General features: G+C 37.6%; 1 protein-coding gene across 8 annotated transcripts in view; it reads right to left on the minus strand.

Annotated features, from left to right (window-relative positions):
• The window catches only part of HMGN3 (high mobility group nucleosomal binding domain 3), a 33597-nt gene extending 18085 nt beyond the window's left edge, over window positions 1–15512 (minus strand). For 5 of the 8 annotated variants that reach the window (XM_025383174.1, XM_025383171.1, XM_025383169.1 and 2 more), the window contains exon 1: window positions 14320–15512. In XM_025383174.1, the coding sequence (XP_025238959.1) occupies window positions 14320–14334 (15 nt within the window). In that variant the 5' untranslated portion in view covers window positions 14335–15512. The remainder of the gene's footprint in view (window positions 1–14319) is intronic. The other 3 variants (XM_025383172.1, XM_025383175.1, XR_003119072.1) reach the window with 2 other exon arrangements.
• Window positions 15513–19648: the final 4136 nt, after the last annotated feature.

The following is a 19648-nucleotide window of genomic DNA, read 5'->3' on the forward strand; positions in this document are numbered from 1 at the left end:
GGAGTTGAGGAAAACTGTCAACCTAGAATTCTATACCTAGCTATCATTCAGGAGTGATGGCAAAATAAAGCCATTTCAGAATACAAACATAAGGAGAGTTCACTTCCAACAAAGTCTTTCTTTCAACAAGAATCTATTACTAAAGGATCAAATTTAGTAATAAGAAAAACAAATCTAGAAGGAAGGAAAAGTATATAAGAAAAAAATGTAAAAAATATACTAATAAGTCTAATTAACTACTAATTGTAAAAAACATTACCTATTGTGCTTTTAAGTTTCAATAGAAATTCTACAGCAGTTCTGTCCTACAGAAATACAACATATAATTTTAGATTTTCTAATTGCCACATTAAAAAAAGCATAAAAACAAGTGAAATTAATTTTAATGTTATTTAACTGAATATATCTAAAATTTTATTATTTCACCCATTAATTACATAATGCAAAAAAAAAACAATTAATGAGACATTTCAGACTTTTTTGTACTAAATCTTTAAAATCTGGTGTTCATTTTATACTTAGAGCACATCTTTATTCAAACGCTAAATTTTTATCAGGAACATCTAATCTGTATTTAGAATTCATAAAATTTACAGTAGTTTCACCCAGGTTGTTCCAAACATTTATAATTTACTAATCGCTGATTCTAATATCAGTTTTTAAACTTAAGTTGATTAAAATTAAATAAAAAATTCAGTTCCTCATTCTTAAGTGTTTAATAAACTCATGCAGCTAATGGCTACCATATAGCACAGCTTTAGACAATAACAATCATGAAAGATAGAAGTGGGGTCGGTAGGTAAGAAGTTAAAGGATACTATGCTCCTGGTTTTGTTCTGGAGGATGATACATATAGAGAGTAATTTTAGACTTTATTAAAATAAAATTTAAAGTTACCATTAAAAAATGTAAGAACAGAAATAGGATCTATAAACTTCCAAATCAGGAGGGGTGGAACAAAACATATTTACAATAAAAAGCAGGAAAGTAAAGAACAAAGGAAAACAAAGAACAGAAAACATAAAAAGTACAAATATATCGGCAATCACAATATACCTAGACATAGTACACCCTTCCATTATAATGTCAAGTGACAGAGTGAAGAAACAGAGTATACAACAGGACTACACTTCTACAAATTTTTTTTTTTTTTTTTGAGACGAAGTCTCGCTCTGTCACGCAAGCTGGAGTGCGATGGCGCGATCTCGGCTCACTGCAACCTACACCTCTTGGGTTCAAGCAATTCTCCTGCCTCAGCCTCCACAGTAGCTGGAATTACAGGCGTGCACCACCACACCTGGCTATTTTTGTATTTTTAGTAGAGATGGGGTTTCATCATGTTGGTCAGATTGGTCTCGAACTCCTGACCTCAGGTGACCCACCCACTTTGGCCTCCCAAAGTGTTGAGATTACAGGTGTGAGCCACCATGTCCCTCCACTTATACAAATTTTAGAACATGCACAAATCAGTATTATGGGTGGATGGATGGATGTGTCATAAAGGTATAAAAACAAGAACTGGAATAATACACAACAAATTCGTGATGATGGTTATCTTTGGGAGAGTTGACAAGGAAAAAGGAACGAAGGGGATGTTTCAAAGGAAACTGAACTTTATCTTTAATAATTTATTTTATTTTCTAGAAAGGCCTGAAATGAACAATGATTTTTAAAAGATTCCAATTTGTGAATTCTCAGTGATGGGTAAATAGGTATGTTATATTATTTCCTGGATTTCTCTGTATTTACATTTTTTCCAAATAAAAATATTACCCATACTGGGGGGAAGAAAAAGACTAGAAGCAAACCTGCTCTATTAAACCCAGTTAAATAGTACCATATCTATTCCCTAACACAAATTACATAACTAGGTTTACTCAGCATTTTTTCTATTTCTTCAATGTTATATCAATCTGGTTTATACTGCCTCCTCTTCTGAACAAGACATGTAATATAACTGTTTCATTTGTACTGATAATGAAGGCACTGGACTCAGAACTCTTGAAGGAGAAAAAAGCAGTCCAGTATTAAATTGGTTAACAAGAAAACCACTCTGGGACCAAAAAATTCAAATAACACACCAAGAGAAAGGTCTGAAATGTGCCTATACCTAACTCTTGTCACTCTTCAGCTAAAACGAACACATAACTACTTAACACAAGGTTAATTCTCTCCACAAATGATGGCACTGTACATGAAATTCTTATAAGGTTCTTGAGTTAAAAGGTAGTCTCCTGAAATTCAAATACTTCTATGACACATGAAACAGACACTGGAAGTTTTACTCAAAACCACCAAGCCATGTTTAACAACGGCTTGGTTGTTTTTCATTGATCTTGTAGTTGTATGTCTGGGATCCTCTATTATTGCACTGCTTTTAAAGTAATCTTTAAATATCCAATACTTGGAATTGAGAGGTCCCTTCATGGGATTAATAATCAAACTTACGTTAAATTTATTTTCCATATGCTCCCCTGCTTGGCTTATCAATTCCAACAGGTGATTTCTATAAACTCAAATTACATTGATTAAGGTCACTGCAGGCTACTATGTCTTTTGTAAATGGTATTTTACTGTTCAAGATAAAAGTAGTAAAAAAGAACGCTTCTTTAGAAGACTTTGAATGAACTGAAATAAATAGCATCTCTCTCTTTTCTGAGGACCACTTTGTAGGGAAAATATTTCTCTTGCAATCATATATAAAAGATAACTAAAAATAAAGAAAAAGTTATGTGCCAGTGTGTTCAGTGAAACTTTATTAGTGTAAATACACACAATTCAATAATAAGGGTTTATATTTAATATTAAGGAAATATAGGCCAGGCACAGTGGCTCACATCTGTAATCACAGCACTTTGGGAGGCTGAGGCAGGTAGATCACTTGAGCCCAGGAGTTCCAGACCAGCCTGCCCAACATGGCAAAATCCGCCGCTACTAAAAATACACACAAGGCTAGGTGCAGTGGCTCAGGTCTGTAATCTTAGCACTTTGGGAGGCTGAGGTGGGGGGATCACGAGGTCAGGAGATAGAGATCATCCTGGCTAACACAGTGAAACCCCATCTCTACTAAAAATACAAAAAATTAGCTGGGCCTGTTGGCACGTGCCTGTAGTCCTAGCTATTCAGGAGACTGAGGCAGGAGAATCGCTTAAACCCGGGAGGCATGGCCGGGCGCGGTGGCTCAAGCCTGTAATCCCAGCACTTTGGGAGGCCGAGGCGGGTGGATCACGAGGTCAGGAGATCGAGACCATCCTGGCTAACATGGTGAAACCCCGTCTCTACTAAAAAATACAAAAAACTAGCCGGGCGTGGTGGCGGGCGCCTGTAGTCCCAGCTACTCGGAGGCTGAGGCAGGAGAATGGCGTGAACCTGGGAGGCGGAGCTTGCAGTGAGCCGAGATCGCGCCACTGCACTCCAGCCTGGGTGACACAGCGCGAGACTCCGTCTCAAAAAAAAAAAAAAAAAAAAAAAAAAAAAAAAAAAAAAAAAAAAAAACCCGGGAGGCAGAGATTGCAGTGAGCGGCAATCGCGCCACTGCACTCCAGTCTGGGCGACAGCGAGACTCTATCTCAGCAAACAAACAAACAAACAAAAACCCACAGAAAACAATTAGCTTGGCATGGTGGCACATGCCTGTAATCCCAGATACTTGGGAGGCTGAAGTGTGAGAATCGCTTGAGCCTGGGAGGTGGAGGCTGCACTGCACTCTAGCCTGGGTGACCGAGCGAGGCCTTGTCTCAAAAAAAGAAAAGAAAAAAGAAAGAAGTTTAAATATTTTAAACCTCTTTGGTCTGAGCTGTCCCTTTCACTAGAGTTACCTTTTTTTATGTGCTGTGGTTTTGTACAAACATGGCCATAGAGAAAGCATGTGGCTCAATTAGAAGCCTGAATTCCAGTCTGGCTCACACCTGACTTCTCTGGACTTGAGTTTCTTCACCAGTAAAACTAGTTAAGATGGACCTTAAGATCTCACTCACCTGACTGACTTAGCTACTTGTGTACTTATCACATTATGTAAGTGCCACGTGTACATCGTGGTAATGCCAAGCACTGGGGTATCGGGAAAGCAAGGGAAAAGGGGTGCAACGGAATAATAAAGATGGCTATTGCACTGATGTGCAAGGCAATGATTGAAATGATTTAATCTTCACCACAATCTTATGAGGTTGGTAAAACATGATTATATCCATTTTATAAACTAGGAATTGTGGCCAGAGAGGTTGAGTAACTTGCCCAAGATTAATCAGCTGGTAATCTTGCTGGTAAGTATTAACAGAAGAGCTGGAATTCAGCTCTTCTAGGCTGGCTCAGAGTTCATACTCTTATCCACTCCACCATTCAAAGTGGTTTGTGTTAGTGGTCTTAATTTCAAAACTGGGTGCAGATCTGGGATTCTAAGAAAAGCAAAAGCCTTCCAGCTTGGGAAATGCTTTAACCTGTAGCCCTAGCCAAAGAGCAAAGGATATGTAAAGGAGTGCTTCCTATTCTCCATCATTCATGAGCCTCTTGAAATAACAATGAACAATAACCTATTAAAAATAGTTTATGTTGAGTTGAACAAAATTTTAGTACTATTCTGGGTTTTTAAAAAGTCAGACACACAGATCTGGTTGTTTTTATCTCCGTATTAAAACCAAAAACATACACCAAACCATCTATAATTTTTTGTAGTACTTTACATGTTCAGCGTGCTTCCATATGGTTGTTGAATTTGATGCTTTCAATATTTCTGAGATAAACAGGAGCACAGTCTTAATATTTCCATTGTACAGATGAAGAGTAGAGCTTCCAAGAGGTCAAGTGACCTTCCCGAGGTAAAAAATGGCAGAATTCACACTAGACCAAAGTCTCTGTATTGTTATACCGGGGCTCTTAAAAGAGATGTTACCAGATGGTTACTTTATTATTTTCCTGTTTGCTCGGACATACATTAACTTCTGGCAAATGGTAAACACAGTTACAATGTTCCTTGTATTTTTGCAAAACTAATCAGCTGGCTGTAATGTGATCTACATATGGTTGCTTAAGGGGAAATAAGATTAAAAATTGTAATTAAGGGGTAAAGTAATGAGTAGTCAGAATGCAGTTTGTTAAAAAATGTATTAAATAAAATACATATGGAACTTAAGGAGTCTTTAAAGCTTCATATTTTGATCACTTCGTCTTTAGTACGTTTATCTCCCATATACATCATGCCTTACTTTTCATACCATGAATTTCTACAATGTAGAACTTAACTAATTCTGTCCAATATTATAAAAACATCCACAGTTTACACCTAAGAGACAAAAAAAGAGCAAAAAGTAAAAAGAAATAAGGAAACGAATACCTCTCAGCGTAGATTTTGTATTTCATTGCATGGGGTCAAAATAATCAAGATACAATTTTAAAATATCACTTGTACATTTAAAAAATAACACCTACAATAAAACATTAGTCAATTGATAATCTAGAACACCTAAATAAAAATCCATCCAGTCCTAGGTCCAGTAGATATTCCTAGCTATTAAGCTTTTATTCTTGACGAGTTCCAAAAACAAAAGCATCTACTTATTTTTTAAACCCAGTCCCTAAGTAATGATAGCTTAATATTTACATTAAAATCCCTCAATATACTATATAATATGTAAGCGTAAATACATGTTCCTGTTCACAAGGGAGTATTCCCATTATTCCATATATAGCAAATTGATGAAGACAATATATCATGGAAATAGCAAATCCAGCAGTTCACGGTAGAATCTGAGAAAATTATAAACAGTCAGACTTTTAATACTCAAAACAATCAATACTTAGGTGAGGAAACTGCATATGTGTATCTTGTATATAACCCTACAGTCCACTAGTTACTGAAATACCTAGAAGACTTCATGGTAATGCTCCTCTCTTACCAAGAAGAGAAGTGGACCCTGAGGCCAGCCTTAAGGCAGGATCACAAATAATAATGACTTGTTGGGTAACTTTCTTTCTATGACTGGCATTTAGAAACCATGGCACCAGCCTATATTGTAATAAAGATATTTTAAACAAATGAACACTCATGTTTACGTAACTCTTGATTCCTCCATGTTTCATTCATTAGGCACTGTAGTTAAAATAAAAATACATGTGGTTATTAGAAATAAACATATGCAGAAAGTATTATGGTGTGATAGTTAACAGCAAAATTCCTCAGTAAAAGAGGGCTTGGTTAGAATGCTGGTTCTATCACTTCCTAGCTGTGTTACCCAGAGGAAATTTGTTAATCTCACTAAATCCCAATATTCTCCCCTGCGTTTGAGAAAGGCTGCAGGGCTCACTGGTTAAGATCACAGGCTCTGGAGCCAGACTTCAGGAGTGAAATCCCAACTCAGCCATTCCTTATCACAGGTGCTTTGGGGGAAGTCTGTTAACCTCTTGGTGCTTCAATTTTCTCATATGTAAAATGAGAACCGGAAGAGGACACACCTTACTGGGTGGTTGGAAGAATTAACATTATTAATGCAAAGTGCTAAGAACAGTCTGACTCATAGAAAGAGACCACCTTCTTAGCTGTGAGATGAAACTGCTTCATTAAACTGTTGTGAGAACAAAATGAAAAATGAAATGAATAATACTTCCCTTGCATTTATTTCTAATAATTTCACATTTTTATTTAAACTAAGGTGCATTATGAATATAGAACACATATATCAGGTCTAGCACACCCAGGTATTCAAGAAATAGCTCGATTTTGATATTCATTCAATTTTAATAGTAGTAAGTATATTTGTGTTAATTACTGACATACATTTCTCTTAAAATATTAAATTTTGGAGCCAATTTTGAAATTTAAAACCATTTTTCTATCTTCCTACTTCTGAATGTGCACATCATTTACTTTATGTGTGACTGAATACTTATTTGCCTTGGGCATATCTCAATAGCCCTATCTCTGGATATGCCCACAAGGTAGAAGAATACTGGATTCAATAAATAGCTTGACAAAGAACCCCTACGTGATTTGACTGAATTCTTCTAAGAAGACAGTGAAATGTACAATAAGTAAGTAACCAGTGAAAAGGAATTCAACATTTTGATTTGGTTTGTTAACTTCGACAGTGATTTTTAAATTATTCAGGAGACTAACATCATATTTCAACACACTAGGTACTGTGAAAGCAGACAGCTTAAATGCTGTTTATTTCAGTCACCATTTCCAAATTGTACCCTGCAGGAAAGTGGAATATATTTAACTCTGTTGTAAACAAAAGCAATGTTTTAGGAGAAAAATATAGGAAAAGAGGATCACTTGGTAACTGATCTTCCAAGGGAATTTTAATGTTATATGAAGATATTTTTAAACATACTTTTTTCCGTGAGAAAAATCAACCATGTAAAAATGCACAAGATTAAAGCTTATGTTCTTTCAAAAACACTCCATTTGTTATTTGGTGATTAAACATGTATTCCTATAATTGCAGTGAATTTGACATCAGGGTGGGATCCGCTTGCTCCCCACTACTCACTGTGTGCACCATTTGTCATCCCACAAAGTGGAGGCCTAGTGCTTGTTAGAAGCCTGTGATTCTCTTAATAATTAAAATTCTCATCATCACAACAAACATCCATTGACTGTTTTACACCTATCAGGCACTGGGCTAAGTTCTTTGTATTCACCATCTCAATTAATTCTCATAATAATGCAATGAAATACAGCATACAATTATTCCCATTTTACAGATGAGGAAACTGAATCTAATAATTAGAGAATTAGGAATTTAGCAGCTTAGGCAGAGGTTAAGGAACCCACCTTAGATCATATAGCTAATAAAACACAGCGAATGCCAGAACGATACTGGAGCTGCTCCCACTATATGAAATATTAAACCTACTTACTACAAAATGATTAAATTTATTACTTCCTTCCTTTGAAAACAATTTATTCATCCATTTGTTCTACAAATATCTACACTACCTGTGCTGGGTGCTATGGGGGATGAAAGGAAGATCAGAGCCATGAATGACTTCACGGTAAAGTCAAATTAGGATTACAAAACCAAATTAATTCAAAAATAGGTAATTAATCAAATAACTTGTGCTGATTTAGACACATGGCTCCAGACAACTTCTTAAACACAATAGGGTGGTTAAAAGATATAACCCCCAACCTTTTTAACCAAACAACACTCTTTCTCAGTGTTTCTACTTTGGACATTCAGCCTGGACAAACCTTTGAATGCTCATAGCTTCTTTTGTGGCTCATTATCACTTTCTGGTATGAATTACAAATACTTGTGTATGTGCTCTACCTATCCCATCAGACTGAAAAATCCTTAAATACAAGGGCATTTACTCATTCGGGTTGAAAAAAACAGTAATTTTTTTATTTAATTTCCCAAGGTGATGGTATCTTGCATAAAGGTGATGCCCAATGAATGTTTAACATGGACTGAATGAATAAGTAAACGTACAACCCTACCATTTTGGAGCCTTTACTCAAATATAGATTCCATATCAATATTTAACTCAATCAAATGCAGCAAGCATTTATGGATGTCAGGCTCTTTCATATTCAGACTGGGAAACTCAATATTGCTAAGAAAGCAATTCTTTCCTAACTGATTTATAGATTCAATTCAATCTCTATCAAAATAATGGTAGGCTTTTTTTTTTTTTTTTGTAGAAATGTATAAGGTGATTCTAAAATTTACATGAAAACATAAAAGACCGAATAGCTAGAAACAATTTGGGGAAAAAATAACAAAAAGTGAAGGACTGACATTACCAGATTTAAAATCTTACTATAAAACCAAATAATCAAGATACTAAGATAGCGTAGTTTTTAAATTTTTTGTAGAGATGACATCTCGCTATGTTGCCCAAGCTGGTCTCAAACTCCTGACCTCAAGTGATCCTTCTGCCTCAGCCTCTCAAGCTGTTCGGATTACAGGTGTGAGTCACTGCACCTAGCCAAGATAGTGTAGCATTGGTATAAGAAAAGACATACAGGCCATAGAACACAATTGAGTGTCCAGAAATAAAGTTTTACATTTATGAAGGAGCTTCAACAAAGGTACGTAGGCAATTCAGTGGAGAAAGGATGGTCTTTTCAACAAATGGTGCTGAGATAATTGGATTTCTACCAGCAAAAAAAGAATTTAAAACCTTATGTCATACGATACACAAAATTAACTCAAAATGGATAACACACCTAAATATAACAGTGAAAAGTATAAAACCTCTAGGAGAAAATATGCGTAAGCTTGAATTAGGCAAAGATTTATTAGATATAACACTAAATGGATTTCATCAAAAGTAAAAACTTCTGTTCTTCAAAAGACATCATTAAGAAAAAAAAATATTTTAAAGTCACAAACTGGGAGAATATATCTATGAATCATATATCTGATAAGAGACTTGTATCTCAGACTTATAAAGAACTCTTTCAATAAGACAACCCAATTAAAAATGGGCAAAATATCTGAATAGACATTTCACATATGATACACGTTATGCTAGTAAACACATGAAAAGATGCTTGTCAGTAGTTATTACAGAAATACAAATTAAAATTCATCAGAATCTCTATAAGCAAAAAATCAACAATACCAAGTATGAACAAGTATGTTGAAACTAAAACTCATGCACTTTGGAAAACAGTTTGGAGGTTCCTTAAAATGTTAAACATAGACTTTCAAACCAACTGCCACTTCAACTCTTAGAAATCTTCCCAAGAAAAATGAAAATATATATCTATGCAATAACTTATTTACAAATATCCACAGCAGCATTATTTATAATAATCCAAACCCGGAACAATCCAAATGTCCACCAACTTGTGAAAGGATAAACAAACACTAGTATATCCATACAATGGAATACTATTGGACAATAAAAAAGGATGATGTACTGATACATGCTACAACACAAACTGATCTCAAAAACATCATGCTGAGTGAAAAAATCAGTCAAAAAGACTACATATTGTATCATTTCTTTCATATAAAATTTCCAGAAAAGGCAAATCTAGACACAGCAAAAGTACATTAGTGTCTGGGGCCAGGCTGGGAGTGGGGATTGGCTAAAAACTCCATGAGGGACCTTTGTGGAATGATGGAAATGTCCCAAAACTGGATTATGATAATGGTTGCACAACTCTATACTAAAAATCACCGAATTGTATACTTTCAATGGATGAATGGACTTTATAGTAAGTAGATTATACTCAACAAATGTTTTAAAGGAAATTATACTCTCATAATTGAGAGTGCTGAGTGTCTTTATCCCTCAGCACCAGCCAGTAGGTACTTTTAATCTTTTTTTAAACCAGATTGGTTATTTTTAAAACTATGTCTCATTATTCTTAATAATGTACGTTTCTTTGATTTCTAGTAAAACTAAACATTTTTGTCTACTTGAGTCTTCATTATTTTCCTATAAAGGTATACATCTTTTCTATAAGGAAATGTGAAATACTATCTTTTTAAAATAGCAAACATTTTTCAGTGATATGTGGTACAAATATTTTTTCCCAGTTTTTCATAAATTTAAAAATTTTGTTAAGTTTTTTCATATTGAAATATTCATTTTCATGTAGCCAAATTTGTCTGTGTTTTCATTTACAGTTTCTGTTTTTGGTGTTATGACAAGTAATACTAATTTCAAAATTAACTATCACAAACCTTGATCATGGTTAGTTAAGCATCCACTGTGCTAATAAGCCCAATGCTACTGCTACTGGGCCTTCCATTTTAAAGAAACAGATAAAAACCTAATTTTGAATTTCAAAGCTACAGGCAGATGGGCTTTCCTTCCTTAAACCTTTATTTTAAGTGTCAAGAGACATGACTGTTTACATGCTCCATTCATGGAAAACTGCCTCATTAGAGAATTTCTGATGTGATACACTAGACATTTAAAATAGTTCTAGTGATAAGGAACAGGAAAATATTAATAAAAAGAAAGATGTAAACATGTCTCCTGTTGCTAATCATGCCAGGACTGTGATTCTAGGCCTCGCTGGCTCATGTCTCCGTAGAACATCAAATCATCACATAACAACATGACCACTGCGGGCATTTGTGGATGTCTGGCCAGAACAGTCTAGAACTCCATCACTCATTGTTTCACCACTGAGTCCATGAATGTTATCAATTCTCCTGTAATTCCACTCACCCACTACCCATTACCTAATAAATACAGGAAACTGACATCTATATCTCAAAAACTTACAGATTAATATGCACTGAAGAACTCTTCACTAAGTGCTTATTACTTCACAAAATACTATAGCATTTATTAAAAAACCACTTGGCTTAATGTAGCTATGACTATCACACACAAAGATACACATAAAACTTACAAAGAAATGTCATAAGAACATTTTAATATTAATTGAAATGATATTGCAGCCCTGAAGCTGAAAAACTGAGGCCTGGTCATGTTAAGATACAATCAGGAGACACATTTGAATACCTGGTACAAAAAATGACTCTGACTTCTTCTTTGTATATTTGAGTCCTGCCCACACTTTTAAGACCAGCCTAAAGTGAACTTTCCTTATCTATCCTACCGGTTGTGGAATCTGTAACTATACATTCTGGAACATAGACACAGTTCTAATGTTATTCAACTGTTTTGTGCTGCTAGTCTTATCACCTCATTGAATTAAACACAAGTTCCAAGAGGGCAAAAACTGTAATGTCCCTACAGCATTACAACAGGGCAAGATTCCAGATGTTTTCACTGACTTTATCTGTACCACTTCTTGCTCTGCAGAACAACTTACTCAGATGTTCATTAAATAACATTTCTTGATTTCTAGGGAAAGTTGATACAGGGGGCTAAGAAGGCAAAAAAAGTACTATGGAGACATTTTTAAGGCTTATTACATTGTTTCTTTAGACAGTTTCTAAAGAACTGTCTGCTCTACAAGAAATCAAGAAAAATACTGTGTAGTATGTAAATGCTTTGGCAGTTACCCCAGCTTTAAAGATCTTGAAGAGCTATGCATGGATTGTCTCCAGTTCTTTTTTGTATCTAAGCAGGCTTTACCTAATGACAAGGGTTCCTCACATAAGTTCCAGTGAACTTCAGGATTCCATGAGGCTGCTCTAAGATTTGACTGATAGATGGGATGGCCATGATAGCTGTGTTTAATCTGAGGTTGTTCCTGCCCAGGTACAACCTGGTCGTTAGGCTTCAGGTATAGATGGAAAGTCTTCCTATTAATCAAGGAGAGATTTTCCATCACCGGAGAACACTCTGATGTCTTGAGGGATGATACACAGGTGCCTGTACAGTTTTGCCCCTAGTCTCAGGACCATTGGCTAGCTTATGTATGGGGGTTCCCTGCCTTCCAGGGAAACAAAACCATAATTGTTATTTTACTGTTTTTTGTTTGTTTGTTTTTTCCTTCCCTCTGTCTGCTTGAGAGAGGTAGACAGGGGAAGTAAGAATAATGGTTTCAGCAACTCTGGCCCTTGGATAAACAGCAAGGAAGGGTTCCATAGTCAGGGTCCATTATACATAAAGTGTGCACACCTAACCTACTGTTTATGTAAACATTTGTTTAAAATTCCCAGGAAAAAAGGATGGCCCCCAGCTCACTCACTCTGTAACCCATATCTTGATGATTAGTTCCTTTGTCTCTACTAGAATTTCCAACCCATCATTAACCATCAGTCAAAATGCTGAAAATGGTGACATCACTTAATATCCTAATTCTAATAAAACAGGGCTAGAAAATACCTTCATAAAATTTAAGTTTAAATAATAAATCTCAAGTATTAGTGCTCTTAATATGCCATCTGTCTTCTTAAACTGGGAGTACCTTTGGATTTCCTTAATTCCTCTTGACCCACCCTTTCGTAAATGAGTACGATATGGGTGAGAATAAGACTTTGGCATCTATAGCATCTGATTAAATTTTTACTAGTAGTTATTGGTTGGTGAGATGCGGGGCAATTTATGTCTTTAAGTTCCAGCTGAATGGGGGTAACACTGCTCAAGCTGTTTTCAGGATTAAATGAGATAATGCAAGTCAAATTGTGCACAGCGTGAGGCACACAGTATGTGCACAACAAACTCTAAGACTTTTGAACACTTCCAATTATTATCATTTTTAAAAAGTGGGGTAGGAGACAAGTTTCCACCCAATTCTTAGTAATAACGTACAAGAAGGGAAAAGCTTTTGAATTTTTAAAACTTCAGCATTTTAAAATAATGCAGTCACTCTTACACACAAATTAGTCCATGTTCTTCGATAAAGCAGGATACTAGGTGTAATTTTGCTTCAAATTTAATACCCACACTGGTTGACACTGTTGGAAACACTGAGGCTGGCAGTGGGAGGGTGCAAAGCACTTACTTAGGAACCAGCCATCACACACTGGTTTCTCAGGGAGGAGGAAAGCCTTCTCTCCCCTCCCTGGGACAAGTCGAAGCCCCGCCCCGAGGGAGATTTGAGTCCCCGAACGTGGTAGTTGGTGTCCGGGGCCTGCGCAGAAGGGGACAGTCCGCAAGGGGCGGAAGACAAGACAAAAATGACTCCAGTTCGCTATACGCGCAGAGAGGCGGATAGTGCGCGGACCCCGCCTTCCCCAACCGAGCGTGAGTTCCAGTCGCTGGGGAGGACCTGGTGGCCCCCTGACCTTGGACGAGCCATACTGGACGCCCCAGCACCGTCCCGTCTTCCACGCTGCCAACTCCGCTGCTCCCGCCCCGAACTGCGGGTAGGTCCAGGCCGCCAGGCCCCGCCTCGCTGGCCCCAGCCCTGATTGACACTGGAGTTGGTACATACGGGTCTGCCGCGGAGGCGAGCAGGAGGGTGAGCGCTATTTTAAACATGGCTTTCTCTCTCCCTTAGCCTCGAAGCCACCGCGGCGCACTTAGCCCACTGGCACAGCCGCATGGGAATAATCTCAACATTTGCCTGATTTATTTTTTTCCCTCTCCATACGCTTGTACTTGTTTTTCTCCTCTCGCTGTTTTCCCTTCACACTAATTCGCAACCTGGCAGTTTGCAAAGAGGAAACTCCCTTTTGGAATAGAAAGCCGCTTTTGCTTCTTGTTGTTGGGGGTGGAAAACATTCCAGCGTGAATGAGTTCAAAAAGAGGGGAAACCGCGTCACTGGAGAGAAAGTAACATTAAGAGATCGATGAGGACGGGGCAGGGGGGCGGGGGAGAGAGGGAGAGAGGAACGTCTGCAACAGGCATCTAAAAACAAGCGTGGAGGAGCAAAGAGATTCCCAATCCCCGGGTTACCACCGCGCGCGTTCTGCGCGAGCCATTGCAATGCCAGGATTTACTGTAAGCACAATTTGAAGGCTTTTGAAATCTTTTTTGGTAAGACTTACCTTTCTCTTCGGCATAATGACTATGTCGGTGAAGCAAAAAGTAAAGCAACGGGCTGGAACTGCTGGCGCCGCCGCTGGATGCTGCCTCTGCCGCTGCAGCTGCTCACGCGCAGGGCACGACGTAGCCCGGCCTCTTCGACCTGCACCTCCGCGGCTCCCTCCGGGGGCCCTCTGCTAGCCTCCCTGCTGCTCCAATGAGGAGCCCCGCCAGCCAGCCGCGAGGCCCCATTGGCTGAGGCAACGTTCTAAATTCCACGAGGGCACGCCCACCTCCGCGCGCGGTACGCGCTGTTGTAGTTTCCACTTCACCGAAAAAATCTGCCTGGCGACTGAGCATGCCCAGTTCAACTAGTAGCCTCCAGGCCACACAATCCTGAAGTTTCATTGTTTCGCTGCTCTCTCTTTGAGATTGTAAGAATAAGAACAGTGTGTGCCTTCATAGGAAGGAAAAAGTAAGAATGAATACGTAAACTTTATAATGTAAATATATACAAAGCAGTTACTTCATACATTTCCTACCCATAAAGGCTTTTAGTGACTGTTACATGATGGGAACCTGTAAAACGTGGGAAGGTACTCTCTTCTGGAAGAGCGTGGCAACCTCTAAAGGCCTCAGTTTCCCCCTCTAGATATATAGTGACAATAGTCCCTAAAATCACTTAGCTCTAATTTTCTAAAATCTGTGATTATAAATCACTCACTAATTCAACCAACTTCAAACTAGATGTGAAGACAAATAGGACATGCTTGTTATGGAAATTAAGAAAAGAAATAAGGTAAAAACTGATTATTTTATATTTGAAACATATATTTGAATGACACCTGTCATGTTACACGTTATGCATAATGTTTCTCAAAGTTCTGCAAGGCATAAAATGAGCATTACAAAGGTATTTCTGAATTCATTTTATGAGAACAGATTTACTCTGATACCAAAACCAGTGAAAGACTTCAAAAGAAAAGAGACTTACAGACCAATATCGCTCATAAACAGACACAAAAGTCATGAACAAAATTTTAGTAAATGAAACTCAACATTTAAAGGGACAATACATCATGACCTGTGGGGCTTATCTTGGGAATGCAAAGCTGCTTTTTTAAAATCTGAGAATCAATCAATGTAATTGGCAGAATTAATAGAATAAAGGGCAAAATCAATCCTTTCAGCAGATACAGGAAAAGTGCTAGTGAATGGGTAAGCAAATTGTGATGAGCACATACAGTGGAATACTACTCAGCAATAAAAAGGAATAAATTTTCCTCCATGGATGAATATCAAAAACAAAGTGCTGTATGAAAGAAGCCAAATAAAAAAGACCACACTGAATGATTTCATTCATATGAAATTATAGAAAAAGCAAAATTGGACAAAGTTAGTTTCAGAATCATCTTAGCAGGCAAAGCTCACATCATAGGAAAATGTGTTGAAGCCTTACATTATGAATATGGCCAAATCCACTTTGGTAGCAAGAGGCTGCAAATATGTATTAAAAATATCATCAAGCAATGAAGTTTAATATTTCACTTTTTCTTTAGTGATTTTCAGAATACATTAATTGATCTAGCATACTCCAGAGGTGGTTAATTACTTTCTTTTTTGGAACATCTTTATGAACTCATGGATTTTTACATATTTGGTGTGCATCAGTGTATTGCTATCATTATTATTACCTTTTTAATGCTCCTTTACCACATCTTAGCCAATGCATGCCCTTTCAAATCAGTGCTTGTGTCCTTTTGACATGATCTGAATTATTTTTGATAGATTCCCTGTTCTCGGGCATTCAGTGAATGACAATAGTATACTGAAATGAACTAAGATAAAAACTAATTACTTACAGCTAGATAAAAATTTACAGGTTAATAATTTTATCCTTAAAATAATATTTTAATGAAGATGTCTTGCAAGAGATTAATTTGCTAAGTGCTTGATAGTTAAATAAAGAAAAAGTCAGTGAAAACATTTTTAGTAAGATATGTGTGAGAAGGATATTGAGTAGCACTTGCAATCTGGACCGGACGGCTATTTTTCTTTAGGGAGATGGAAAGGTGCCACAACAAAGGTAGTGCTAACATGAAAAATAACTCAGAAAATTGGCTTCTTTGTTAATTTTTTTTTCAAAACCAAACAGATCAACAACAGCAAACAAAATTGTGAATGTTTTTACTGCACACAATAAAAATGCTACAGTGAAACTGAAGCTTGCTTGTTGGATAAGGAAAGCTGACTGTGAGGACCTTGAGTCCTTGGAATCTTCAGTTCATTTACAAGTTATGAAAATAACAGCTTTGGTTGAAAAACAACAGCATCGCTTATCTTTCCTTTGATGTAGATTGCACCTGACTGAGCACTACTCTAGGAAATGAAGTGTTCTCCCTTATACCTTTGGTAGCCTTCAAGATCTAGGAATGTCAGAGCAAGCCTCTACTGGTGGCCCTGGAGGTAAGAGGAGTAGGCAAAGAGAATGATTTGGTGGGTAGCTAGAATTCTAGGTTAAGAGATAAAGACATCTGGGCAGAAATGAGCATGTCACATATAAGACAGTGCGGAGGTCAAGCTGGTAAGAAGTACAGACTCATTTGTTTATCAATATATTCCACTGAGCATTTCTACTACTTTGGAATATCAGCCTCTAAGACAGTAAAAGTAGGATGCATCTTAGCTATCTTAGCTATCGTAACTAAGGTAGACCTGGATAAATTAACGGGAGTTACTGACTAAGAAAGAAAGAAAAAAAAAATAGTGAACAAACTTGTTTTCCAATTCCAGCTCCTCTCCTCTTTTTTCTTACTCAAAACTGTTGGAACTGTACACCTACTTCACATTTTTCAAACAGCAGGGCAAAACCATTTATGGTGTCATGACTATCATTAAGGAAAAGAAAGAGATAGAGACATTGACAGACACACACACACACACACACACATACACACACACAGAGAGAGAGAAATAGAGAGAGAGAGAGAAGGAAGGGAGAAGGGAAGGATAAGAAAAGCAAAGAAAGGGCCAAGCATAGACAATAGCAGAGTGTATTTCACATTGTAAAGGTAAGTAATGTTTCATAAGATAATTGTTTCCATTTTCCATATGTGCTCATATAACACATACACCACACACATATGTATGTGTGTATGTTGAATTGTGACATGAAATATATTTTTAGTATGGTCTTGGTCAAAAAAATTTAATGCCACTGCTAATGAATATTGTGACTCTTTGACGTTCCAAAACAAATGCTTAATATTAATTTTTTTTTTTAGAGGTAGGATCTCACTCTGTTGCCCAGGCTGGCATGCAGTGGCACAATCATAGCTCACTGCATCTCAGACTGTTGGGCTAAAGCAATCCTCCTGCCTCAGCCTCCTGAGTAGTTATATAGGTGCAGGCCACCACACCAGGCTTAGAGGAAGTTTTCAAAGGAAAGAATGACTTCCAAATCACCTTCCTCTTGAACTTTCCCTCTTTTCCTCTTTCAGGCAGACACAGGCAGGGTCCCTTAGGCTTTTGCTGTAAGTAATGACAAATTACTGGAGAAGTCAGATTCAGAATCTACACATTATTGCTTCTGATAGTTGCAACTGAACACCTACTTTGCATTTTTCAGACAGCAGGGCAAAACAAATGATAGTCATGACTATCATTAAGGCAAAGAAAGAGACAGAGACATAGACAGACACACACACACACACACACACACACACACACAGAGACAGACAGACAGACAAAGGGAGAAAGGAAGAAAGGGGAAAAGTGAAAATGATAATGTGTTGCTTCTGATAGTTTGTAATTCCAGATTAAGTTACTATTCTTCCATAAATAGGCCAAAAAAATATGCAGTGAAGAATTCAGGTATGTAATAAAACAACATCAAAAACAACAAATACGAGATGGCAAAAGAATATTTTGTTTGTATTTTCGAGTCAAGTCTCTACTTTGATTGGGTGCTAACTTTTGAAGAGACCAAGGTTAGTTTTTACAAAGCAACAAGAAGAGTCCAAGAACCAATGGTCCCAAATCAAATGAGCTGCCTGATAATAGTGCAGATCCCCAGGCCCCAACCCCAAGGTATTGAATGGCTAGGCTTGGAAATCTGCATTTTCAAACAAGCTTTTCACATGTTGCTTACACTATAATTTGAGGACTAGAGTAATTAATAGACTAGGCCCTTGCTCTCAACAAATATTTGCTGAATGCCAGTACCTGGATTCTGATGACAGAGATCTATAAAAGCCTGTGGAGTTCTCAACACACTTCCAGAGCAGGAGCATAATTCTGTGGGTGAAACTTGCCCCACAGACCTCACTTTGTGCTTTTGCTCCATCTCAGTTTTGCTGGGCACAACCTGTTGATTTCACATTCTTCCTTTTCTCTAGTTGCAAGGAACCTGAAGAGTGATTAAAAACTGCACACATCCAGATACCTAGAAGTGTCTTTTTCCCAGGCAGCCCTCTAGGCAGCTCCTTGGGCCCCTGGGAGATGAAAATCCCTGACCCCAAATCCTCAAAGGGAACTTACCTTGGCCAAAGCCCTATAAGCCACACCCTTTCAAGGCTAAATGTCAATGGTTGCGTAAGCATAACTCACAACTGCATTAATAGCAAGAGGAACCAGGGCATTCTGTGACCTTCCAAGAAAACCACTCTTTGTTTTCCCAACCTTCAATCAAATTTAATATTTGTGCAGATTCTTTACCCCAGGTATGTTTTACACAGTTTTCCTACCCCCGGTACTTTTCAGGTTCAATCTCTGCGCTATTTACCTCTCCTTCTTGCTCCTGCTGCTTAAACTCACAGGAGTGTGATTAATTTGCTTTTTGTAGTTCCCAAATGACAATTTGGGGATGAATTAGATATGCTCAGTATAGATATGCTCAGATACAACCAGGGATTGGGCTACATTGGTTTAGCCATTCCTTTTTGTCAGATTGTTAGCATGGCTGGTGCCAAGAGCCATCCGGGCTCTAGGAGGTGAGAAAGTTAAGGGAAGGAAATCCCCAAAGTTCATGGTGAGGACACAGCAAAGTAAGGACTCCATCCCATCCCCTTAGGTAAAAAGCCACAAGCTGCAAGGTGCCAAAGACCAATTAGTGGTTGTTGCAGAGCTCTCTGACTGAATTGCACATTCTTGTAAACTGCTGTCAGTGCCAGTACACTCTCAAATAGGACCACACCCTCTTCTTTAAGCTAGTGATTTTGACTACCTATTTTTGGTGTCTTCTGCATGTCCTTCAAATCTCAGAATCCCTGGGAGCTTGTAAGGAACATCCAGTAACCCCATCTCTGTCACTACTCCCAGTAGTCTTGCCTTTCAGAGATATCATACCATTTT

This window comes from Theropithecus gelada, chromosome 4 (genome assembly GCF_003255815.1).
Source record: "Theropithecus gelada isolate Dixy chromosome 4, Tgel_1.0, whole genome shotgun sequence".
Classification (NCBI taxonomy): Eukaryota; Metazoa; Chordata; class Mammalia; order Primates; family Cercopithecidae; genus Theropithecus; species Theropithecus gelada.